A 22,208-nucleotide genomic window follows, 5' to 3' on the forward strand; every position below is an offset into this window, starting at 1 on the left:
TCTGAAAATCGGTGGAGCTGCACCACTGTGCTCCTTGGCTGAGTATGAGGCAGAGGGGAGACACGATTTGCACAAGGTCACACTATGATTTCACAGAAGGGCTGGGGCAGCCCCTCAGGGGCACCCGCCCTGCCCGCAGATGGAGATGCTGGTGCCGGTGCGGAGGAGGACACCCTTCCCGCGGAGCTCTGAGCTGTCAGTGTGATAATTAGCCCTTAAATATCTTTTTTTTTTTTTTTTGTGATCCTTTTTGCCTATCTAATAGGCCATATTGCGCCCGTTAGGTATAGCATGAAGCACCATTTCACCCCAGCCAGAGCCTCCCCCGCCGTGCCTGCAGCCACTCTGCTGAGAAGCCAAACCGGCTCGAGACTCGGCACAGCCTTGGGGTTTTTTTGCCCATCTCCTGAGTTTTCAGCGATCCCCGCATGCACCCGCTCCGTGGCTGCCCGGTGGTGGGTATGGGTTCCGAGCAGGGCGTGACCTGGGGAGCACCTCACTGCTGCATGGCCCTTTCCCAAACTCCTCTCCCCGCTTTGTTTTGGCTGCGGGCAAAGGCATCCGGACGGTCACACGCACCGCTGCCCCACGCAGCGCCAGCTGCCAGCCTGGATGCTCTGCAGCTGAGATGCAGAAAGCTTCAACTCATCTTGAGCTGCTGGAAAAGCTTTAAATAATAGTAATAATAATAATAATTAATAATAATAATAATAAACCACAACAACAAAAGCAAGAAAACAATGTAAAAACTTCTGGGTTTTGTTGGGCTTTCTTTTTTTCCTCTGTCCAGAAATGACAGAGGAAGAAAAAAAAAAAAACCCATGCAAAGTATCAACAGGTCAAGGATTAAAATACAGTTACAGAAAGAAGCCGAGCAAATTTGATCTAGCCCAAAGCTCATGTCAAATGCACCTAACAAAACGAGGACGCTGAGTGCACAACTGCTGCATTATTTTTCTTTATGTACAATTTCAATATATATATATATTAAAAAAAATTAAATACAAAAAGCTACCTTGGAATAATGTTAAGAGTGTGACAAGGGCAAGGGTGGAAAAAGTGGCAGAAGCCAGGAAATTCAAAACTGTCACAAGATTTGGTGGATGGTTTCCAGGGATGCTCACACCGAGCCTGGCTGAGCAGCCCGCTCCGAGTCATCTTGATATTAAGCACATGCTTAAAGCCTGAGTAGGATTTCAGCTGGTGCTTAAGGGTTTCGCTGAACAGAGTTGCTACGCTGAACTGAACTCCCAGCCCCTGCTCCTGCCATGGGATCTGGCCAGGTTTGAAAGCAGGACCAGCTCCCAGGCTTGGGGCCAAAGAGGGGGAGATGGGAAAAAAGGGAAACTTGATAAAAGTGCTAATTAAGGTATAAATGGGTTCTGGATGTTGTTTTGGTCAGTGTCACAGCCTTAATGTTATTTCCATGATATCTTCTTTTGTACTTAATTCCCTTTACAAGAAAAGAAAAAAAAAAAATCACAGAAGATTATTAAAAAATTTATATTATTTGCCTCTGAAACGGGAACAGTTCATAGCTCATCAAGTCTGGCAAGGAAATATGTTCTCATTCAGGGTTTTGTTTGATTTAATTTTTTTTAATTTTTTTTTTTTAAAAAAGTGTATTACGTACCCGATAAACTGGAACAGCTCTGAAAGAAGAAAGAACTGGTCCACTGGTTAAATATTTTTTTTTGTTGTTGTTAAAATAAAAAAAAAGAGGTTTGTACAGATTCCGTAGACCAGAAAACCCTCTGAAGTAGTAAAGAGCCTGCTGTCTGCTAGGGCAAACATGTATCGAACGTTTGTATTTTTAAAAGTGTGTTAACGTGACAGAGAGGAATGGCTCCATTGGGTCTCTCTGTATTTGGTATCGTATCTATTGGCAGTAGAGGCCATTGCTCCGCTATGGATGGTCATAGTTAAAAAATTGCTCTGGAAAAAGTTACTGTGTATGCATAACAAGCTGATTGCAAACATTAACCACTCAGCATCATAACCTTTTTCTTCCAAAACACCAAAAAAGGGCCCATCTGCACAATAAGGACTACGTTTGCGACGTTCCACTTAAATAAATAAATAAAATTAAAATAAGACACAGAGTCACTCGTGAGTTACAGAGCCGCAGGCGTGCAAACGAGCAGAGCACAAACTACTCCTGCATCCCTAGAGCTCAACGAAGCCAAACCAGCCGGGACCGAGCAGGGATGGGATGGAGGGAGCTTGTCCGCACCTAAAAAATTACGGAGGAAAAATGGTTGCAAGGCTGAGTTTACTTCCACTTCTAAACCAAGGGAGGGTGTTTACAGAGGGCTTCCAAACCCCAGAAAAGAGGGGCTCTCAGGCACAGGCATGACTTTGCCAGGGCAATGCCGGGGGCATCGCAGAGCAGCCGTGTGCGTGGGGAGCAGGCGCGGGATGGAAGGATTAAAGCAAGCAGGAGGCCGGCTCGTCCAGCGAGAGACACCATTCCTGGCACTGGGTCTACATTCGATACATTCCTATGTTCTTGCAGTTAAATCTTTGAAGAAGAACCTTTTTTATGTCCCTTTTTAGAAAAGTGCTTTGATGGGTTCTGCAGGAGGGAGGGATGCTCAAGATTCTTTTTCTCTTTTGAGTGACAATTTCTCTCACTGCGAACGAACCTCCCCCTACTCAAGGAAGTGCTAGTTTCATTTACAAGTTCAGGGTAAACACGTTTTTCAAATGTAAAGCAGTCTCAACTGTTTAAAGCACAACCATAGGCAATCAGAGGGATGCAAGAAAAAAAAACAAGCACTTTGCGAGAATTAAATAAAGCATGTAATAAATACGAATCATAAACTTCTGTACACAAGAGCAAGGGTTTGGTTTTCTTTTTAATCATTTAATCAATATAAAAAAGTTTTTCTGTTTTGTTTTTGTTTTCAGTGCATCTTCTTCCTCTTAAAATGCTTAACCCTTTCCTTTCTGCATCTCTCAGGCCCATAATAACGCACACCTAAATGGCAAAAAAGACAAGGTCTAACAAACCCCTTTCCAAAAAACTCTAAAAAAATATTCACAGCCTCAAACATTTTTGTACATTTCAAGCAACAAAAGGTATAGAAAAAGGCACAAGTAACTGCATACATGTGGAGATAATACCAGACTGGGACAAAGAAAACCAGGAATCTTCCATGGGTTTGGTCATTCACTAGAGTGCTTCTTATAGCGATGATTATACTAAAGGAAATAGTGTTGAAAATGTCTGTTGATTTTACATAGGAAGCCTAAAGTGGAACAGATGGTGGAGGCTTAAGTACTTCCCGTGTTTTCATCCACCTTGTTTTGAGTTTGACCTAAATCTGCGTGCTCTAGGTGTGGACTGCTCTTCCTGGAGGTTCCCCCTTGGCGACTGGGCTCTCCGGAGAGGTTTCTCCTCCGGACGGAGAACGGCTGGGCATGCGAATGGCTCGATGAGGGCTCGGAGAGGCAGCCGGTGCTGCTGCTTCGGTCCAACGGCTGGGAGGGGAGATCTGAGATGAAAGTGCAGGATGATTCAAAAGAAGTGCTTGAGCTGCCAGATTGCTTCTTGCCCGTTTTTTTCAAGGGTTCTTCCCCGCTTGTCGAAGGCTTTGGAGAGTGCTCATCGGTTGTGCTGGGGCTGGCTGGGGATGCCGAGCAGCCTGACTGCTCCGCGTGGCTAGACTCAGCGAACCTTTTTACCCTGTATTCCTCCTGGTCTGTCTTTTGCTGAAGCTCACTAGTCCTCATCTTCTCTTCTAAGTAACCACTGCTCGTAAGCTCTGGGGACAGTGTGTATTTAGAAACCTTTGCAACCGGGGAGACGGATGCCGACGACGGCTCCCGGGGGACCTGTGGTTCCTTGTCCCTCTCAGGAGCCCGGCTGAACTCTGCGAAGCCGCTGCCACCAGAGGCGAAGTATCCCGCTTGCAGGGACACAACTGAACTGGGCACCAAGCTGGGATGGGTGCTTGGCCTCGCCTGGACCATCTGGATGCCCCCAATGGGAATCATAGGATACGGGGTCCTCGTGAGCTGCTGCGAATGCAATGGGAGATGGCTGAAGACATTCTCCTCCCCTCGGCTGGGAGCGTGGACATGTATTTCATGAGGTGCCTGCAAGGGTCTGGAGCAGACGGGCTGCGTGACGCCAGGTGAGCATGTTGGGCTTCGTGGTTCTATCTTCTGCACCGGAGAGGGAAAAGAAACAGCTGAATCAGTGTAATGTACAAGTTACAGCATTAGCATCATTAATGCTCACTATAAGGATTGATTTTGTTAACATTTTATTCTAATTTGAGGGACATTAATCAACCGATGAAGATTTGGACCCCCAAACCTTTAAGGTAAGGAGCAACACAACCCACAGCATTTGCCTTCTGGGTACAAATATGCCCACGGTCTTTTGGGGCACAGATCCAGGGCTTTGGTTCAGGCTTGGATCATTATAAAATCATAGACTGGTTTGGATTGGAAGAGACCTTTAAAGGTCATCTAGTCCAACCCTCCTGCAATGAGCAGGGACATCTTCAACTAGATCAGGTTGCTCAGAGCCCCGTCCAACCTGACCTTGAATGTTTCCAGGGATGGGGCATCTACAGCCTCTCTGGGCAACCTGGTCCAGTGCTTCACCACCCTCATTGTAAAAAATTTCTCCCTTATATCTAGTCTGAATCTACCCTTTTTTAGTTTAAAACCATTACCCCTTGTCCTATTATCAGAGTTGCCTCTGAAACCCTGGCAGAGGATGCCAGTGTTTCCTGCCATCCGAGCTGCTTTGGATCCCTTTCAGTACATGGGGTTTCTGAAAGCCCAGAATAATATTATTTATTTTTACTGTAAAATACACACTTTATTAAAGCAGAATTACATCCTTACAGCTGCTAATTGCAAGGATGTTTTGGACTGGGTGAGAGATAGCATTAACTCTCGTTTGACACAAAGCATACCCATCAGTGTGGTCCCCACCACCACCCTCACGGTGTGGTCTGTAGAAATCAAGGGTTAAGACCCTACCATTTTACCTTTTCCTCTTTCTCTCTTGGTGCTTCACATAGTTTCCTAATGTACATCATGGAGAGATATGTGGCTAAACAGAAATGGATTAATTAGTGATGAGGTTATAACTAAACCCCTAAACAGGACTCCCAAGAAAAGGAAGCAACAGAAACTGAAATCAACTTTCCATAAGATGGGGGTAGCTATAAAATTTGAGGATTCACTGGAGGGCATATTTCTTTGTAGGATTATGAGGAATTGCCTGACCCTGTAAGCTGTATTTCTATGAAGAGGCGACAGAGGAAAGCAGCAAACGAGAACAGAAGAGAGAGAAAGCAAGAGCCACTGAATATGGTATATACTTGGTCAGCCGTCACAAGCCCAAACACTTGCTAAATCTCACTTATCCACATAAAGTCTTGGCAGAATCACTATAGGGATGCTGGGAAACCCCCAAACAATTCATCTCAATGGTGCAACAGCCACCAGAAGGAGAGACTACCTACTGCAAGAGCCAGTGGGAAGAGAGATGGTCACGACCAGGCCTGATGCACAGACTTAGCAGAAAGCCTTACACTGAAGCTAAGCTAAGATCGTCACCAAGTTTCTAAGCAAATGCGTAGGGCACCAGTTTTGAGCACAGAGCTCCATTTGGGATCTGATAAATGCACGGCTGATATGTCTATCATCTCTTGTAACCTTACCAGGAACGTAATTTTGCAATGAAAGCCCAGCTGTCCATCTTGCTGATAAATGGAAAGTTTCCCGTTTAGGTCTTTATTGTTGCTTTGGAGGCACATGAGAAAAGCAACAGTGGTGACTTTGGGTGCATAAAAGGAGCAGGAAAATGGAGAAAAAGGTATGTGTGTGAGAGTGTGAGTTAAAAGGTGTGACTGGGCAGATAAGCAGGGGTATACAATATTGTCTCCTACAGGGGACTAGGGAGCTTAGGGGATTTGCTACAAGTAGTGGCAGTGAGCAGTTTTCCTGACGAAGATGTTTTAGAGTTGAAGGACCAGGGTTTCCACAGCCCTGAGATTCACCACAAGAAGTTAATTGACAGGAAAGGGAAATAGCACTCAAGTAGGCAAAAGTTTAGACCTAAAACAAAATAGTCTCTGAGAAGGTAAGACAAACACTCATAGTGGAAAGCAGAAGGAAGGCAGCAGCAAAAGACGGTACGTTATGATAGACATGGAAGAAACGCACACTGGGCAGCGTGGCTTTTCTGGAGAAGACCTGGGTCAGCATCTGCCGTGACAGGTCCTCCAGGGGTTGTATAAAGGCCTCTCTCTTCCCAGTGCAGTCCCTAAGGGCTCGAGTCTCTCCTCACACCAGTTTCACAGCAGAGTAACTCCAGCAACTGAATCTCATGTTCATCAGCATAAATTACAGGAGAGCCAGGCACTTCAGTAGAAACGGGAAACGTTCCACCAAACCCGACGTCTAATTTGCCTGTAGCAGTGGGAGGAACATGCAATTTTCCTTTACCCATAGGATTTGATATGTCCAGCAGAGAGATTAAATAATTTTCTGGACCCAGTGGGAAACACTTCTCTGTGCTGAAGAGAGAAGCGAGATGAAATCAGAGATGTCCAAACAAACATTTCTCAACAGTTAATCTAACAGATTTGGCTGCCCATATGTACATAGCCCAGGAGTCAGCAATAGAGTGCAATGGCTAGTTCAGATCTGGTTCAGGTCACTGAACAGTGAAAAATGGTCACATCTTCACCCCAGCTGGTGAAATTTCAGAAATGGCTATGAAATTCCCAGGAAAAAAAAAGCCTCTTAGTGACAACTAGTCATTATTAAGCGGTCATCCTTACTGCTTGTCTCAGCAGGAGACTGGTTGGGTCAGGAGTGTAAATAATCCCTTGGAGAAGGGACAACTTTGTTTCTCTTCAACTGAGAGGGGCAGGACCAAAATGGGTGCAAAACCCATTGCTGTCCGCTGTCACTTTTCTCTGGGTTACCTGTGACATCAGTCAGAGTCAGAGTCACTGTGCATTTCTGCATTGCAACCTTCATAGAAAACATATCAGAGAACGTACTGCAGGGACTAGAAGGCAAGAGGGGCTTGAACTTACCAGCTTGGACTCATAGAGCTGTACGTTTTTGCCAAAGAACCTGTGAGGTAGAGGCATCGAAGATAATATCCCATGCTGGGCTTGATATGAGCTTTGAACTTTGTCATCTGCTGCTGATTTGCTAGTACCAGGCAAGTCCTCTTTCCCAGGGGATGGATACCTAGGCGACTCTGAACAGCCTGGAGACAAGACTTTCTTCAGCGATAAATATCTGACTGATGACATCTCTCTGCTCGGCGACGAGTGCCTCACAGGGGAGACTTCTCCTTCTGGTGGAAGGTATGTTCTTGGGGACAGCTCTCTTCTGGGGGAAATATGCCTGCTGGGCGACAGCTCAAGTCTTGGTGACACACATCTCAGTGGAGATGCCTCCCTCCTGGGAGAGACACGCTGGCAAGGAGACAACCCTCTCCCTGGAGACAGGCACCTTAGAGAAGACAGTTCTCCAGTTGGTGAAAACCGTTTCGGTGAAGTTTCATTTTTGGTTAATAGGTGCTTTCTCGCTAGCATTGGTCTGCTGCTGCCACCACCTCTGCCAGAGTCCTGGCTCGGAGACCACCTTTTTCTTGGGGAAGTGTCTTTTGAGGTTGACAGGTCCATAACTAAGGACATCTGTGGCCTTGTGACAGACTCTCTTTCAGCAGAAGCCAATTGTTCGGTGGAGGTCAAAGCTGGTCTGTGGAGACTCAAGAAGCTGTGGCACACAGCAATGTCACTGCTGTCTGCTGACCACTTTGTTTCCAGCCCTGAGGAGGAGGCCTGCTGGCCTTCACCTACGTTTTGGCTGCTGGAAACAGTTTCTTGGGCTAAGGACAATGCTATTTCGGTGCCTTCCTCTTGAGAAGATGGAGAGCCACCTGAAGAGTGCATTGGGAGGGTGGTATATTTGCCTTCCGGCAATTTTAAAGGTGGCTCATCTTGGCTCTCCTCTTCCTCCTCATCTTCCTCATCTTCATTGTCATCATCATCGTCAGATTCCTCTAGGTCTGAAAACTGGTGTTCCTCAATTGGCTCAGATCCCTCCCGCCCCTCAGAGTCCTGGAATAGGTCTTCACTGGTTCCTGAAGGGATGGAAAAACACAAAAAAGAGACTGTAAAACACATATACAGGGACTATTTTTGTGCTAAATCTGCTCAAAAGTTCTAAGGTGACAAGAGGAGAGAGGACCTGGCTATTTCCTAGATCTGATCAGCTCGTGTTTTGAAGCCTGCAGTCTTGCCCTCTGTGCTAACTCCCCTCTTGATGATCCCAGTAGATCCTAGTGAATCCCACCATTGGGACCTCCCACTCTACCCTAATTTTGATTCCAGGCATTGCTCTGTCAACACACGCAGCCATCGTTCCCTGCTTCTGCTGTACACCTTCACACACCCTGCCTGCCTTTCTCTAGAAATGCAAAAAAGGCTCTTAATAGATGAGGAGACCAGCAGCACTATCATCCTTTGGTGGGCTTTTTATGACTATTTGTTGCAATGGTGCCTACAAGATATCTACAGCTGCCAAAGTACGGGAAAGTTGCTGGGATGACTGCTCCCATCTTCCATATGTTGGGCCTTTTCCTTCCTAGATTACATGACAGTTAAACATTAGCAAGACTGGACTTTTTTAAAAAAGTAAACAATAGGATTGAAAGAACCTCTGTGGATTTTTCCTTATTTTGATAAATTCTAGCTACGATGCAGACACCTCTTTGTGGCAAAGGCTTTTGCTGTCTCTCTGTGGAAGGCCTTGCACAGGGATGCTTTGTTAATAAGAGCTTGTAAACAATGAGGAGTATACAGAAAGCAAATTCTAAAGGATTTGAAATATATCTGCAGGTAAAAATACAGCATCACTCTCCTACTTTAAGAGCCAGCAGAAGCTTTCTGAGATCAGTACCAAGCTCCCAAGCAGATCGCTGCCAGCTCACCCGCTGCTCTGCTCTGCACTGAGAAAAATCTGCATTTCCCCATGCCAGATGTGCAGGGATCCTGGCAGAAATGCAAGCTCAGCCTGAAAAGGTCCATCGGGAACAGCCACTGGATGTCACTGTAGCTCAACAAAATTGCACTGTCAGGAGGCTTTCCTGCAAGTCCCCACTGCTCTGGAGGGGCTAATAAAATACCAGTTTCTCAAACTCTGTTTGTGCCAAGCATCAAGACAATGGGTGCAGAGCTGCTGGGACACGCTTGGTCCCCGGCTTTGGAAGGAGAGTGCCTGGATGCTGCTTTGACACCTGCATGAAGCCGGGTAACTAATTGCAGCACTGCTGGCCTCTTTTCCCTGTCAGTTCAGCCTAGGACATTGATTCTCCTCTGATGAACACTGAAACGGCTTTCCCTTTAGAGCTGCCATCTGTCAGCAGGACAAGCCGGAGGGGAAATTAAATGGAGCTAATGCTGAGGCTGGACCACACCTGCCTGCAGCAGGCAGGGTGGGTTTCAGAAGGGGACATGGCCACACAGTGAGAAGTCACCGTGATCTATGGATAAAAGGTCTAATTTTGCTTACTTTGAATAACAGGGCCTTACTAGCAAATACTCATGAAGTATTTGGCATTACGAGTGAAATAAGACATGTATTTTACCAGGGCTGATTATCCATCCAAGAGTCAGCCTGAAACGCATCTCATTTGCTCCCCAGCATGTTTCAAAAGTATCTGTTAACTAGTCCATAAAGCGAGACCTACTGCAGAACTCATATCGCATGGAGTCAAAGTCAGCAGCTCTCCACCAAGAGGCTGATTTGCGTTGTGAAATGCTTGTATAATGATGGTGTTTGCTGGACCCAGGATCCAGTGGCGGGTTGTTTGCAAACTCCCAAAGGAACTGATTCAGAACAATTATTCTAAACCACCAATTCTCCCAGCTGTAGGGTGAACTGTGCATGTTTCTTGCTTGGAAAAGGAATGCGTTTCACTACCAGAGCTATGAGCTAGTTGCCGTCTCTGGTTTCAGGGTTTGACACCTATGGGCTTCGGGATGGACAGGCAGCTATAGCCTCAGCCTCCACTGCGTGGCTCTGAGAGCCTTGTCCTGTGTGGTCTCCTTTTTTGGCCCCAGTCACACAACGGACAGACGCTGGCCGGGACAGAGAGCAAGGTCAGAAGTATGGAGTGAGAGAAACGTGAAGCCAGCTCTGCACTGGGGAGTTGTTTGCATTTGCAACCAAGGGAAACATTTCAGTAAGTCCTGGGACAGCCCAAAGGGAATTTGCTTTGGCCTCCTAACAGGCTCCTTGCAGGCAGAAAGAGAGCTCAGACCTGAGCCCTGGCTTCTTGCAATCGAAATACATTTTGCTGAGCTAATGGGCAGAGAAAGGGCAAGTCAGGAGAAGACAGAGAGGGAGGGAGAGAGGGGGGAAGGAAGGAGCGAGGGAGCTAGTGAAAATGTGCCCTGTCAACGGCTTTGTCTGAGGGTTGCATGCCATTACACGTGTGTTATTCTAAGGTTATTCTACCAAACTGGTGCAATCACACCAAGCAAAACCAAGGCAGGAGTGAAGAATTATACTCCAATCTCCTTTTATAGTAACACCCCTTACTTTCTCCTGCCCTTTAAATAGAAATAAAAACAATCAAGTGAAATATAACTCTAGTTTAAAATAATGCAGGGAGTTTTAGGAACTGCTGCTCCCTCCCCGCCTGCCCCCAAAGGAAAGCACGGCAATCTTCCTGTGCTGGTTTGTGTCACATGGAAATAGTAATATATTTTTTTTTTTAAATTAAAATAGTCCTTGCTAGGCTCTATTCTGAGCCTTTTCACAAAGAAGAGAGAAGACAATCTGTGGTTACACAGGGGAAGGCTCTTTGCAATCCACTACTCTGAGAACAGGTGATGCATGATACAGCTGTGATCTCTGATTTCTCCTGTACCTTTCTGCCATTTTTATGTTATTTTCTCATCCATTCAAATAGCCCCAACCAATACGATTTTCTGACCATCTTCTTGGCTGCTTTATTTAGTATTTACTTGGCATTTATGAGCAATGGGCCTCCTTACTCATGAGGCAGAATATTTGAAATTTCAGCAGAACTCCAATGTTAGCTTTAACCAGGTGAAAAAGAAGCTGGAAGGAAAGAAAGGAAACATCCTCCAATACCATGCCTTCCCGATTTCACCTTTCTGCATTCCTTCCTGGCAGACCGTCCCCTTTACCCAAACACAAATGGTCTTCATCAATGGGAGGAAATGGGGACTGTATATTTTTTGTAATTCTAAAATTACATGGATTGCTTGCGTAATGCAATAAAGTCCAGACAGCGCAACATATTCCAGTGAGCAGCCGCGCAGCCAACAGCAACAACGGGAGAGGAGTCCCTTCCGAAACCTAATGGATTCCTGTCCTCTGCAGTCTAGGTAGGACCCTTCTTTGCTGGGCTTAGGAGGTATCCAACCATCATGGGTTCAGCCACAAGCAGTCAGGGACCAATGATTTAATGATGGCCCAAAAAAAACGTCCCCCAGCTGATGGTCCCATCCTTTCCGCTGAGTGCTCTCCCAGCTGACCTGGGGATGCAAGGCAGACCTTTCTTGGGCTTTTGTTTAGACCTACTCTTTCCATGAGGCCAAAGGCTGAGACCAGCACAGCCTCATCATCTGCCAGACCTCTGTTTTCGCAAGCAGAGTGCTCCCATCAGCTTACAGCCTGGACGGGCTTTCACACTGTTCGCACAACACGCTGCTGAGTGCACTACTATTAACCCTGTATGAGCCCGGGGATGACTGACTGAAGGAAATCATGAATGAAAGCATTCCCCTGGATTGGTGAAGTGAGCCCTTGCTGTTCTGTCCGCAGAAGCCTGCAATTACGTGTAACATAAATAGGACTTCTGATTTGCAGGTTGTCAAAAGTGACACCCAATTAATGTGATTAATTAGTTCTAATTGACTATAATGGAAAGGTTTAAAATAACAGCTGTTCTTTTCAGAGTCATGCAACCAACATTTCAGGAGCCACTTTCCTCATTCCCTATCTAGCTTTGATCTGCAGAAGCATCACCGATGGGTGGTATAACAGTAGGGAGAGATTTCTGGAGACCATCAGCTAATCAATTATTTTAAGTGAGTTCCCAGGCTGAAGGAGTTCTCCAGCAATCCCACACGGGAGCAGCCTCCCGCTGCTCACACCATGCCAACACGTTCCCTTGGGGCGGCTACTGCAAAATCCTTGACTAAGTTTTCTTTTGTCCATGCCCTCCTATGGAAAGGCCACAGCCAAGTACAGCACATCTCTGCCTGATGGAAAGTTTGCTCTGAAGAGCTGGAGAAAAGCAAAGAGTTCAAGCAGATTTAAAGGGAAGAAAGCCATCCCTTGAGGCAGAGTGGCACACTGTCGGCCAGGTCGGATATCCTTAGCCTTTGTTAGATGTTTATTCTGCATGGCCTGGGAGAGCCCTTTGTCCATCCCTGTACATGTCAGGAAAGGCACTATGAAAGGGGGCACGGGTGTCTGGTAATGCCATAGGGCTTGCTCTTTCTCCCATGTCCTCGTCCCCTGACCGCCCAGGTGACTACACCTGGCCTGAACCAGAACCCAAGCCTGAAAGGGCATGGCACCACTGCACTGGGGGATCACTGGGGTGTGGGACTGGTTAACCAGTGGGACTTCCCAGATATCTCCTACAGGTTCTCTGCTGGCAAGTTGAGCTGTGGTCTGTTCAGGTCAAGGACAGTCGCATCAGCCCTCCACACCACGTTTGTCCCAGGACAGTGACACAAGCCCTGCAGCCCCATCAGATTGCTCTGCATCTGCACGTTCATGCCTCCAAAACAGGGTGGCCACATCCAACCTCCCCTGCAGGAATGGTCCCAGGGCCATGCTAATTCCCAAACTGTGCTCAGCATTTTTTTGGAAGTGTGGTAGATGGACTGAACCACAGATGTCTTGTTGATTGCTCCTGCAGTTTAAGTTGAGACGATGGCGTGCCAGTGCCTGCAAATGTCCCCAGCACAGTTTAATTAACCAGCGTGGAGATACCCCAAGGAAACAGCACACTGCGGAGGACAGCATTTCTGAGCTTCGATATCCAAAGACTGAGGCTTAAAGCACCTTGGAGGGTCCCAGGGGCCTTGGCTGCCTGGCGGGCACAGCCTCCCCAGCCCTGTGAACCACCCGCACTGCGAGCTCCCTCTGCGGCACGAAGGGCTGCAGCCTGCAGCAGAGCAAACCCCGTTCCCACCACGGGCTACGTAGGGAAACACACTTAGTAATTTTTAATTACCTATGAAGCAGGAAGCATGTGACACTGCCCATGTCCCAGGAACCAGCCCCTCTCCCAATAAAGCCTCTGATGGACTTGACCTCAGCAGGGGACCGGGGTGATAAGCGCTGTTTGTTGTTCCTGCTGAGTTAACGTTCCCTGGCGCACAGCACCGTCTCCAGAACTTGCTCAGCTGATGTTCACTTTATAAAAATAACCATGGCGCCATGTGTTTTATGAAGTTCATTTTAACCCATTGTCAACAAACCCTTGCGGGCTGTGGCAGAATGAATGCCAGGGATGGGGAAATCAAAATTGTTTGGGGTGAGACAGGGGGGTGAAACAGGAAACAGGGGAAACAAATGCTAAAGACAGCCACAAGAGCTGCTTTCATACTGGGATTTCTGGGGTGGCAGCCAGGAAGGGTCAATGGTGTCATGACCAGCCTGCAACGCAATGCAAACAGAAAACACCACCCTGCTCTGTGGCACTAAGTGTTTTATCCAGGAATTAACACACTGTGACAGACAGACCTGTGCTCCCAGAGCCTCTCTTCCCTCTATAGCTGGTATGTGCCAGCTATGTGTTTCCTATAAACACAAACAACCCGCTGAATGCAAATGCAGATGACCCAAAATTTCATGAGGACTTGAGATCTGCTACCCCTAAGGCTTCTTCCCCATCATTCCTGCGCTGCGGCTCCAGCCCTGAATACTCAGTGTCTTGCTAAAGGAAACAGAATAACAATCGTAAAAACATCTAACTGTTCCCTGGAGACATATAACCTAACCTTTCACAGCTGTCAGAGCACAGCCTCCAATAATTTGGGTAAAATATCTTTTTCTAGCTCAAACAGCTAAGTATACATGAGACTTCTCCATGTTCCTTCATCTCCCAGCTTGGAGATCTTCCTCACCTTTCCCTCAACATTTCTGATGGAGACAGGAGTACTTATGGTCACCACACTCCTGCCTGTTGCTGCCCAGCCTCCCAAGAAGAGATCTGCTTCTTGGGATGACTTCAGGGAAATTTAGCTGCAGATACTATAAACAGGGACGGAAATTACTAAATAAGAGAGTCATGCATCCTTCTCAAAGAACAGACAGACTCCTGAATTTACAGAGCCTTGGACAGACTTTGTGTGTGTGTGTTTGTGCATAAGTAGATGAAAGAAATAAGCAGGGGAGTCAGGGTAAATATATCTTCTTGTAGAGCACTCAGAATAACGCCATTAAATGTGAAAGCACCATGTTATTTTAGTTTTGCTGGCTCTTTCCCTACTGAGAAATGTTCCAGATCATTTCTGACCTGGGTGATTCACCTTCATCACAGAAAAGACCCGTGAGAGTGAGGGATGAGGGAAGCAGCTGCCCCCATGCCGCTCACTCCCCATCCTGGTATGCTGAGGTCTCCAGCAGTGGTTGCAGGGTCCAGGCTGGGTCTGTCTGCAGAGATGGGAGCAGCTCATGCGTTCACCTGTCCCTCCAGATGCAGCCCAGGTTTGCACTGGTAATTTGGAGTCTCCTGGGATCAGCCGAATACAGTAAGATGGGCAGGTCCCTAGAAGATGATCTCTATAGAAAAGTCCTTCTCTAGAGGCCCTTTCTGGAGGAAGGTATCCCCCAAATCATTGATACTCCTATATTGCTGGAGTGCATCCCCTCTGCAAGAACATCACCACAGCCTGCACGGACCACACACCGAAGGGTCACCCCCGTGCTCATGCTCAGCACTTCAGCTCCAGTAAAACATGCTGTCAGATCATAACCAGGGGTGCCAGGACTGATTTTTCTCCTTCACCCACCAAACTGTGCTTGCAGCAGCAAAGTGGGGTTCACAGACTCATGCAATGCATCCTCGAGGGTGGGTCTCATTTTGCTGCTTTGGAGACTCCCCTATGGCCAGGAGAGACCCAGGCTCTTCCAGAGCATGGCAGCCAGGCTCCCGAACTCCCTGCTAGAGATGCCTCGAAATACCAAGAAGCACCTTCTCACGCCACGGATCCACTATTTATTATTATGTATATAGCCCACATGCAGAGTGCTGGGCCAAATGCAGGATGCTCCCTACCCATCTGTTTACAATTGCCTCTATCTGCAGCCAGCCAAAATACTTCAGACAAACATGCACAACTCCCAGCAGGGAGACACGGACTCACAGACTGTCCCATGGGTGCAGCCTGCCAGGATGGCCCAGTAACCCACCTCATGCAAGCAGAAATCCCCTCTTGGGTGCTAGAAGGAGCCTGGAGTGAACAAAACTGCTCCACATCTTTGAAAGGATGATCTGTGGAGCATGTCTCCTGCCTGAATGTATACTGCCCTCTCTTAGCAGTAATAGCAGATTTATAACGTGAAAGATTTTACCTTCTTCGGCTTCCAGATCCACCAGTGAAGATACCAACACACCCATCTCCTGACATTTTTTGCTGTGGGCCTTTGACTTCATATGTTTAGTCAGATTCCCTGAAAAGAAGCAGAAAACATATTTTGGTCAATATGGCTTTTTTTGGGGGGGCTGATTTTTTTTTTTCGTTTTGCAAGCTCAGCAGTAACAAGTTAATAATTTGGCTCTGAACCGGACAAAGGAGGCCTCTGTCCTCCCCAGACCATTATCCATTGCAAATACCCCATGACACAAGGCTAATTCCTCACTTACATTCCTTTGTTGCTGCACTGGGGTGGAAGAGGAGGTGCTGGCAGGGTTGTGTGACCTTTCAGGTGTTGTGTAACCTGAAAAAACTGTTGGGGTACACATTTGGGTTTGGGGGGAAGAAAACTCCCGGATTGCTTTCAGCTGTGATGGTGCAGCAAAGAAAAATGGTTGGTAGGAAAGTAGGGAAGAGAAACACAGCTCAATCTAGCATCACCTCCCACCTCATCCCAGCACACAGGGTCACCTGCCTGGAGGTGAGGAGCTCCTTAGCACCACGGGGCAGACTGGTACTACCAAAATGAGTGCTCAAGATGCGAGCAACAGGGAAAAACCCTACAATCACCCGCTCCCCCCAGCAGGATGACTCAGATGCTCTGGCATGCACTGAAGTGCCAGGAAAAAGTTCTCAACTCCCTGGAGCAGGAGTAGTCATGGATACCCTCTGGAAGCCCTGTGCAGCAGGGTCAGGTAGCACTGAGAAAACCTGCTTAGCACTAATGAGGCCTCCTTGGGGCCGGGATGGAAAGAGCAACTCTTGCAAGGGGGAGCCTGGGATGTGGGGGCATTGGTTACTGCTCTGAGACAGTGTGATGGGATAACTCGTGGGCATGCCGGCCTCACAGGGCACCTCTCTAATTCTAACTCCCAAATTACAGGCAGGTTAATTAGACAGTTATTAACCCCACTGATATCCAAGGGAAACACTAAACAAAAGGGAACCTTTGTTGAGGGGGAAAAAGTAGGTAGGAGAAATAAAGAAAAAATGTCCCATTTTTCCCCTTCCTCTCCCACACCTCTTCATGGGCTGAGCTGCTGCTGAGAGAAACCTGGGCCTTTGCTGAAGCTTCACCAAGGGCTGTTTAATTTCCCAGCACAGCCCAGGAGCTGGCTGAGCACTCCAAATTCACTGCAGCAATATGATGTGCCATCAGCCTTCCTGTTAGCTAACATCTGAGAGTAGTGTTGAACACGAGGCTTGCTTTTCTCACCAAAAAAAAAAAAAAAAAAAAAACAAACCAAAACTGAGGAAAAAATGAATTCTCACACTTTCTTATAACCTTCAGCTGAGGACTGAGGTCCCTCAGATGGTATCCTGCAATCCACGAGTCCCCTGACTCGGTCCCTGAACTGGGTGGGAGTATAGAGGGCCTCTATCAACCTCTCCTCCCGCTGCTCCGGATAGTATAAATAAATAAGCAACTATTCATTGGAGCAGAGAATTACCCGTGACGCCCTCACATCTCAGAAGAGTGCCATAACCATCTAGCTACCAAGTTAGTTTCTCTTTAGCCCATGAATTATTTATTTAGCCCCTTTTATACAAAATGGAATAGCTCCAACAGGAAAGACCAAGAGAGACAAAGGCTGACTATATATCCTTGTGTATCTGGCACCCATCTAGGATGTGGATTCAAAGGATATTTAATAATTTAAATGCAGCAAAACAGCTCCAATAAGAGAGATTTATTATTTTAAAACTTCATGCCTAAATACCCTTAACCCCATGGTTAGAACACTCAGGTATGAGGATGAGGCCAGCTTGGCTCAGGTCCTTGCTCTGAATTAGACCTCTCTTTCTCTGCTTTGGACCAGGAGTTTTGTTGTGGACCCAAAGACACCCAGTCAGACAAGAGCATGCTCTCATGGACACCTCTGGTTCCAGTGAATCACCATTGTTTTAAAGTGAAAAACTGTTTCACCAAAAAGTATCCAACAAGTCCAAATTGTGGCCTCATAGAACTGGAATTTAATTTTGGACCTAACTAGCAAAAAGACAAACTGACTCAGTCTGTTGAAATCAAACCCTGCTGCTGCTGCCTGTCCATCACGGCACATCACATCTTGGCTGGCAAAAATGACCCATCTTTGCTCATCTACCACAGCAAAATCCCTAACTGGATTCCCTCCAATGATAATAAACACAGAAAATAAGCCCAAGTAAATGCCTGGTGTGAGCAGGGAGTTGTTGGTTAAACTATGGTCTGTGGCACCTCGGGAATTCAGCTGTGATCCCCATGGTGGGAAGAGTGAAGAGGGGCGGTCCACCAGGCATTTTGGTGCTACCACATCTCCAAAACAAGCTCATAAATTCACTGTGCTACATGCATCTGTCTTTGGCTAAACCAGGAGAGCGTAACATTAATTACTTGGGGGGGCTGTTGAATGCAATGTTTTGGGCAAGACTGCAGCCACCCTGTACTTGAGGGAAGGACTCTGGTCCTCAGAGGCATACAGCAGCCACCTTGGCCACTTCAGATGTCTGAAGGCTGGTTATACACACAACTCCTCCCCGCTGCCTTAGCTCCAGTGCTGTCCGCAGCGAACACACACTCTCCCTTTTGCTGCTGCAGGATCTGGGCAGACACGGGGAGCCCAGCTGGCTGCTTCTGCAGCCTGCAGCTCTTCACTCATCACTTCATTGCACCTCTGCTTTGACTCAGCTCCACCCTGAACAATGGTTCGGGTTGACAAGCTCTGCCAGAAGCCATCAGTGTCACTTCCTTTTTTACTGTCTTTCACTGGAGGCAACTGTCCTTGTGCAAGGCAATGCCATGGCTTCTCCTCTTCCTTCCCCACCCAGGCTGCCTGCACAGGTGTGAGCTGGAAGGCACTGCACAGGCAATGCCAAACCCCCCTGGGCGAATGAGTTTATGCAAAATACCAAAGGACCAATTCATAGCAAGTGCTGCTTTCTTTCCCCTTCTGCTGTTTTCTACTCTGCTTTCTATCTTCCTTCATTCTTATTTGGTTAGATAAGGTAATACCCACATGCGCTGATGAACAAGATAAGCCTGCAAAGCTCTTGGTGCAAATCCCCCTGGTGCACGCTCTATCCATGCACAGCACCCTGCATGCACACCAAGAAGAAATTCCAACAAAATAGGGATGCTGCTATCCTTTTAAGGAAGGGAGACTCAGTGGGCCGGATTCTCATCTGACGTAAGCTTGCATCATTTTAAGGAAGTTAAAAGCTCGAGGCTTATTTACACCAGCTGAGAAGCTGAGTTATCATCTTGGGAGCAATTTGGAGGACAATGATATTTATCTTATCAGGGTTCTTCTTACAGTTTGTGTTTTTAGACCCCTTAATTAACGCTGGCAGGATTAAATGCTAAAGTCCTTTGGCAAATTTCCAGTGAAATCAACACCACTTTGCCTAAGTAAAAGCTGGATATGAATCCTACAAGGAAGGACTCACAGCTACTTGTTGCCTTACAGAGTTTTGGCTCCCAACTTAAAAAAAAATCAAAACCCGCATAGCATTGCTTCCTTGGAAACAGTGGAAAAAAACATATCTGAAGGAGCAAGAGAGAAACTAGCAGGCGGGGAAGGTGGATTTGAATAGCAGAACAGTTATATTGAATCTTAAGCAGGTAAGTGGTCCTCACTAAGGATTGTTTACCAAAAAGTTCCCAGATTTGAAATAAACTGGCTATATTTATATAAATTCAGGAATCAGTGGAAATTGTGACCCCACCCCAACTATTGCTGCGTTGGAGGAGTACACGCAGTATCAGCACAGCTCTCTCATTACGCCTGCTTACAACTATATATTATCATCCGTTTAAGCTCTTCTGATGTTGTGAGCTCTTATTCTGGACTTAAAGCAGCTTAAATACTTGTGTTGTTTTGAGAAAGCTAAAACTCTAGTGTTTCAAAAGCACTTAAAGCAGCTTAATAGGGACTAGAAGTGATTTCCCAGTTCAATTTAATGAGGGAAATTAATTTTTCAGAATATCCATTATCATATTTTAAAGGTGGAGAAGTTAAAGCAAAATGCAGGGAACAGAAACATTAAGATTCCTGGAAAAATTATCCTGTCTGTATTGGGCATACACCATGCTTTCTATTTCTCCTATTAAATGTGAACAATTTACAACAAAAAAAAAAAAAAAAAAAAACTCAACAGATGACTAACTGCATGATCTCAGCGTCCAAGGCGACATTGTGATACAAACATTCACAGCTTTCCAGGACTTAAATATTTTCATATTCCTCTTTTAAAATGATGTGCAAGGGGAGCAACAGCTACTCTATATATAACTAGCAGACTCCCATTTTTCTGTGAGACGCACTCACAGACAGAGAACCAGCCACAGGCCAATACTCTTTGTCCCAGATAAACCCTTGAAATAGGTTTTATGTGTGACTTAAATAATGCACGGGCCTTGATTTAGGTCTTGGCATGGAGATAATGTCCCCAAGTGAGACTCTATGAGAAGGAAAGCTGTAATTTATATAATTTATTGTGCAAAAGACTTCAATTTTTAAAAATTTTGTTATTATCTTTTATACTTATTGACTTAAAGGTTAAAGGAGAGAATCTGAACATCTAGCCTGCCTGCCTGTATTGATACAGGCTATAAAATACTAGCCATCTTCTGGATCAAGCCTATCAGCTTGCGTTAGCCAAAAACTAATCTTCCAGAAAGGTACCAGGCTGGATTTGCAGATTTCAAAATACAGAGAATTCGCATATTTCCCATTGAGGCTTGTGCTGAGACTTAGTAGCTGCACTGTTTAAAAAAACAACAGCTAATATTTCACTTGAATTTGCCACTCTTTTATTTGCAGCCCTCATTCCTTTTTTTACCTTTCCCTGGTAAGTTAAAGAGCCCTTTTGCTCAGAGAGTTTCGTCTCCTGTCTGGATCACTGGGTCATTTTCTGTTCCCAGCGACACGTCTCACTCCACATTGCGTAAGGGCGCAGGCAGCAAATTCCTGAGGATAACTCTGTCCTCATCCCATTGGAGGTTTGTGACATCCCGGGGAGCGGGGGGGACCAAAGCCTCTTCCCAGCAGTGGCTCCACAGGGATGCCCGGACCCTTTCCCTCTTCCCAGCCGCTAAGGAAGGGCCCCAGCACACACAGGGTGCAGGGACATTTTGCAAATCTATATATCAATCTGCCCTGCTATAACAGCAGTTAATTCTTTTGGAGCTTTCCATCAGTTGGACCTGCTCTGTAGTTTCCAGAGGAGGCTTAGCAGAGCGCTGAGTCTGCTAGAGCAGTAATAATAATAAACTGTGGAGCCATAACCTTGCCTTTAAGGGCTGAGGGGGTAATGCTTTTAATATATTAACATGTTCAATAACCTCAGCCTGTCATGTACTGATTTAAGGAACTGCAAACTAATTTATTAAAGGAAGACTATGGCTGAGGACATGAAGAAGTCTGGTGTCTGGAAACTGTGAGTGGACTAGACTATCAAATGGATATCTTCAGCCAACAGGCACTGATGTCCTTTACACAAGCACCTTTTAAATTAATATGAAGCTCCTGGTGCCTCCTGACCTCCAAGCAAAGGCAGCGGCATCAACACAGCAAGCTGCTCCATACACTTCGTCCAGGAATTTTAAGAAATCTTAAGTAATCAGGACGTGAGAGTCTGATGTGAGTCTGAATGAGAACAGAAAATATCTGTGGAAAAAGCTAATGTCTGCACAGGAGGGGAATTAATGCGCCAACACTGACCCACATCCCCAAGTCACCCAAGAGAAGGCATGGACTTCCCTCAAGGGTCTGGAGATGGGTGACAAGGGAAGGCTGGTGGTTCCTGTGTCCCCTCTGGGAAGGTGGTCAAGGGAAAAGCTCTCCCTGACCTTCCTGAAAGGGAAAATTGTTAGACTACAACTTTGTCTTCATTTCCTTCCTGGTAAGAAAACAATGAAGAAGCTGCTTAACTTTTTTTAAACAACCTCTTAGAGGCCACGGTAACAAACCTCTTAGGAGAGCACTACTACAGTGGAGGTAGAGACACCTCATTAAAGAGGCACGTTTATATCTGGTCCAGAAATGTAAAATCAAATAAATCTTTACAAACCAAATTTCCAAGACTGCTGTTTCCATCAGCTAAGTGAGCACTCAAAAATCTCATGGATTTGCTTTAAAACAATTCCCTGCAGTTCTGTAACCCAAAGGAACAGCTTTGCTTACAATGACAGAAATGCACAAAAAGCAGACAAGCAGCATAATTAGTGAAAAGAGGAAAATGTTTAAAGCTCGCTCTTTTGCAAAAGTTTTCCCAGTTCTTGGAACACAGATATGGATTTTCCTGTGTGGGGGAGGGGAGAGGTACATTTTAACCAGATAAAGATCCTCATTAAAAATAATAATAAAAAAACGTTTAACTGCTTCCAGCCTACTTGAGAGTTTAGAGCATTAGATCATGCTGGAGATATCTACCACAGCCAAAATGAAGACAGCTCCACAGATATCCCCCTTGAGTTTACGCTGAAGGCTAAAATTAACTTTGGAAAGCTGATTTCTAAAAGAGCTTCAACTCAGCTTATATTTT

General features: G+C 46.1%; 1 protein-coding gene across 1 annotated transcript in view; it reads right to left on the reverse strand.

Moving 5' to 3' along the window:
- Window positions 1-830: 830 nt before the first annotated feature.
- The window catches only part of HIVEP3 (human immunodeficiency virus type I enhancer binding protein 3), a 146,054-nt gene continuing 124,676 nt past the window's right edge, over window positions 831-22,208 (reverse strand). Inside the window, exons 8-10 of the mRNA XM_009286653.2 lie at window positions 15,622-15,720; window positions 7,074-8,134; window positions 831-4,170 (exon numbers count right to left, since the gene is read on the reverse strand). Coding sequence (XP_009284928.1) covers window positions 3,277-4,170; window positions 7,074-8,134; window positions 15,622-15,720 — 2,054 coding nt within the window. The 3' untranslated portion in view covers window positions 831-3,276. The remainder of the gene's footprint in view (window positions 4,171-7,073; window positions 8,135-15,621; window positions 15,721-22,208) is intronic.

Source organism: Aptenodytes forsteri, unplaced genomic scaffold (genome assembly GCF_000699145.1).
Source record: "Aptenodytes forsteri isolate BGI_AS27 unplaced genomic scaffold, ASM69914v1 Scaffold40, whole genome shotgun sequence".
Taxonomy (NCBI): domain Eukaryota; kingdom Metazoa; phylum Chordata; class Aves; order Sphenisciformes; family Spheniscidae; genus Aptenodytes; species Aptenodytes forsteri.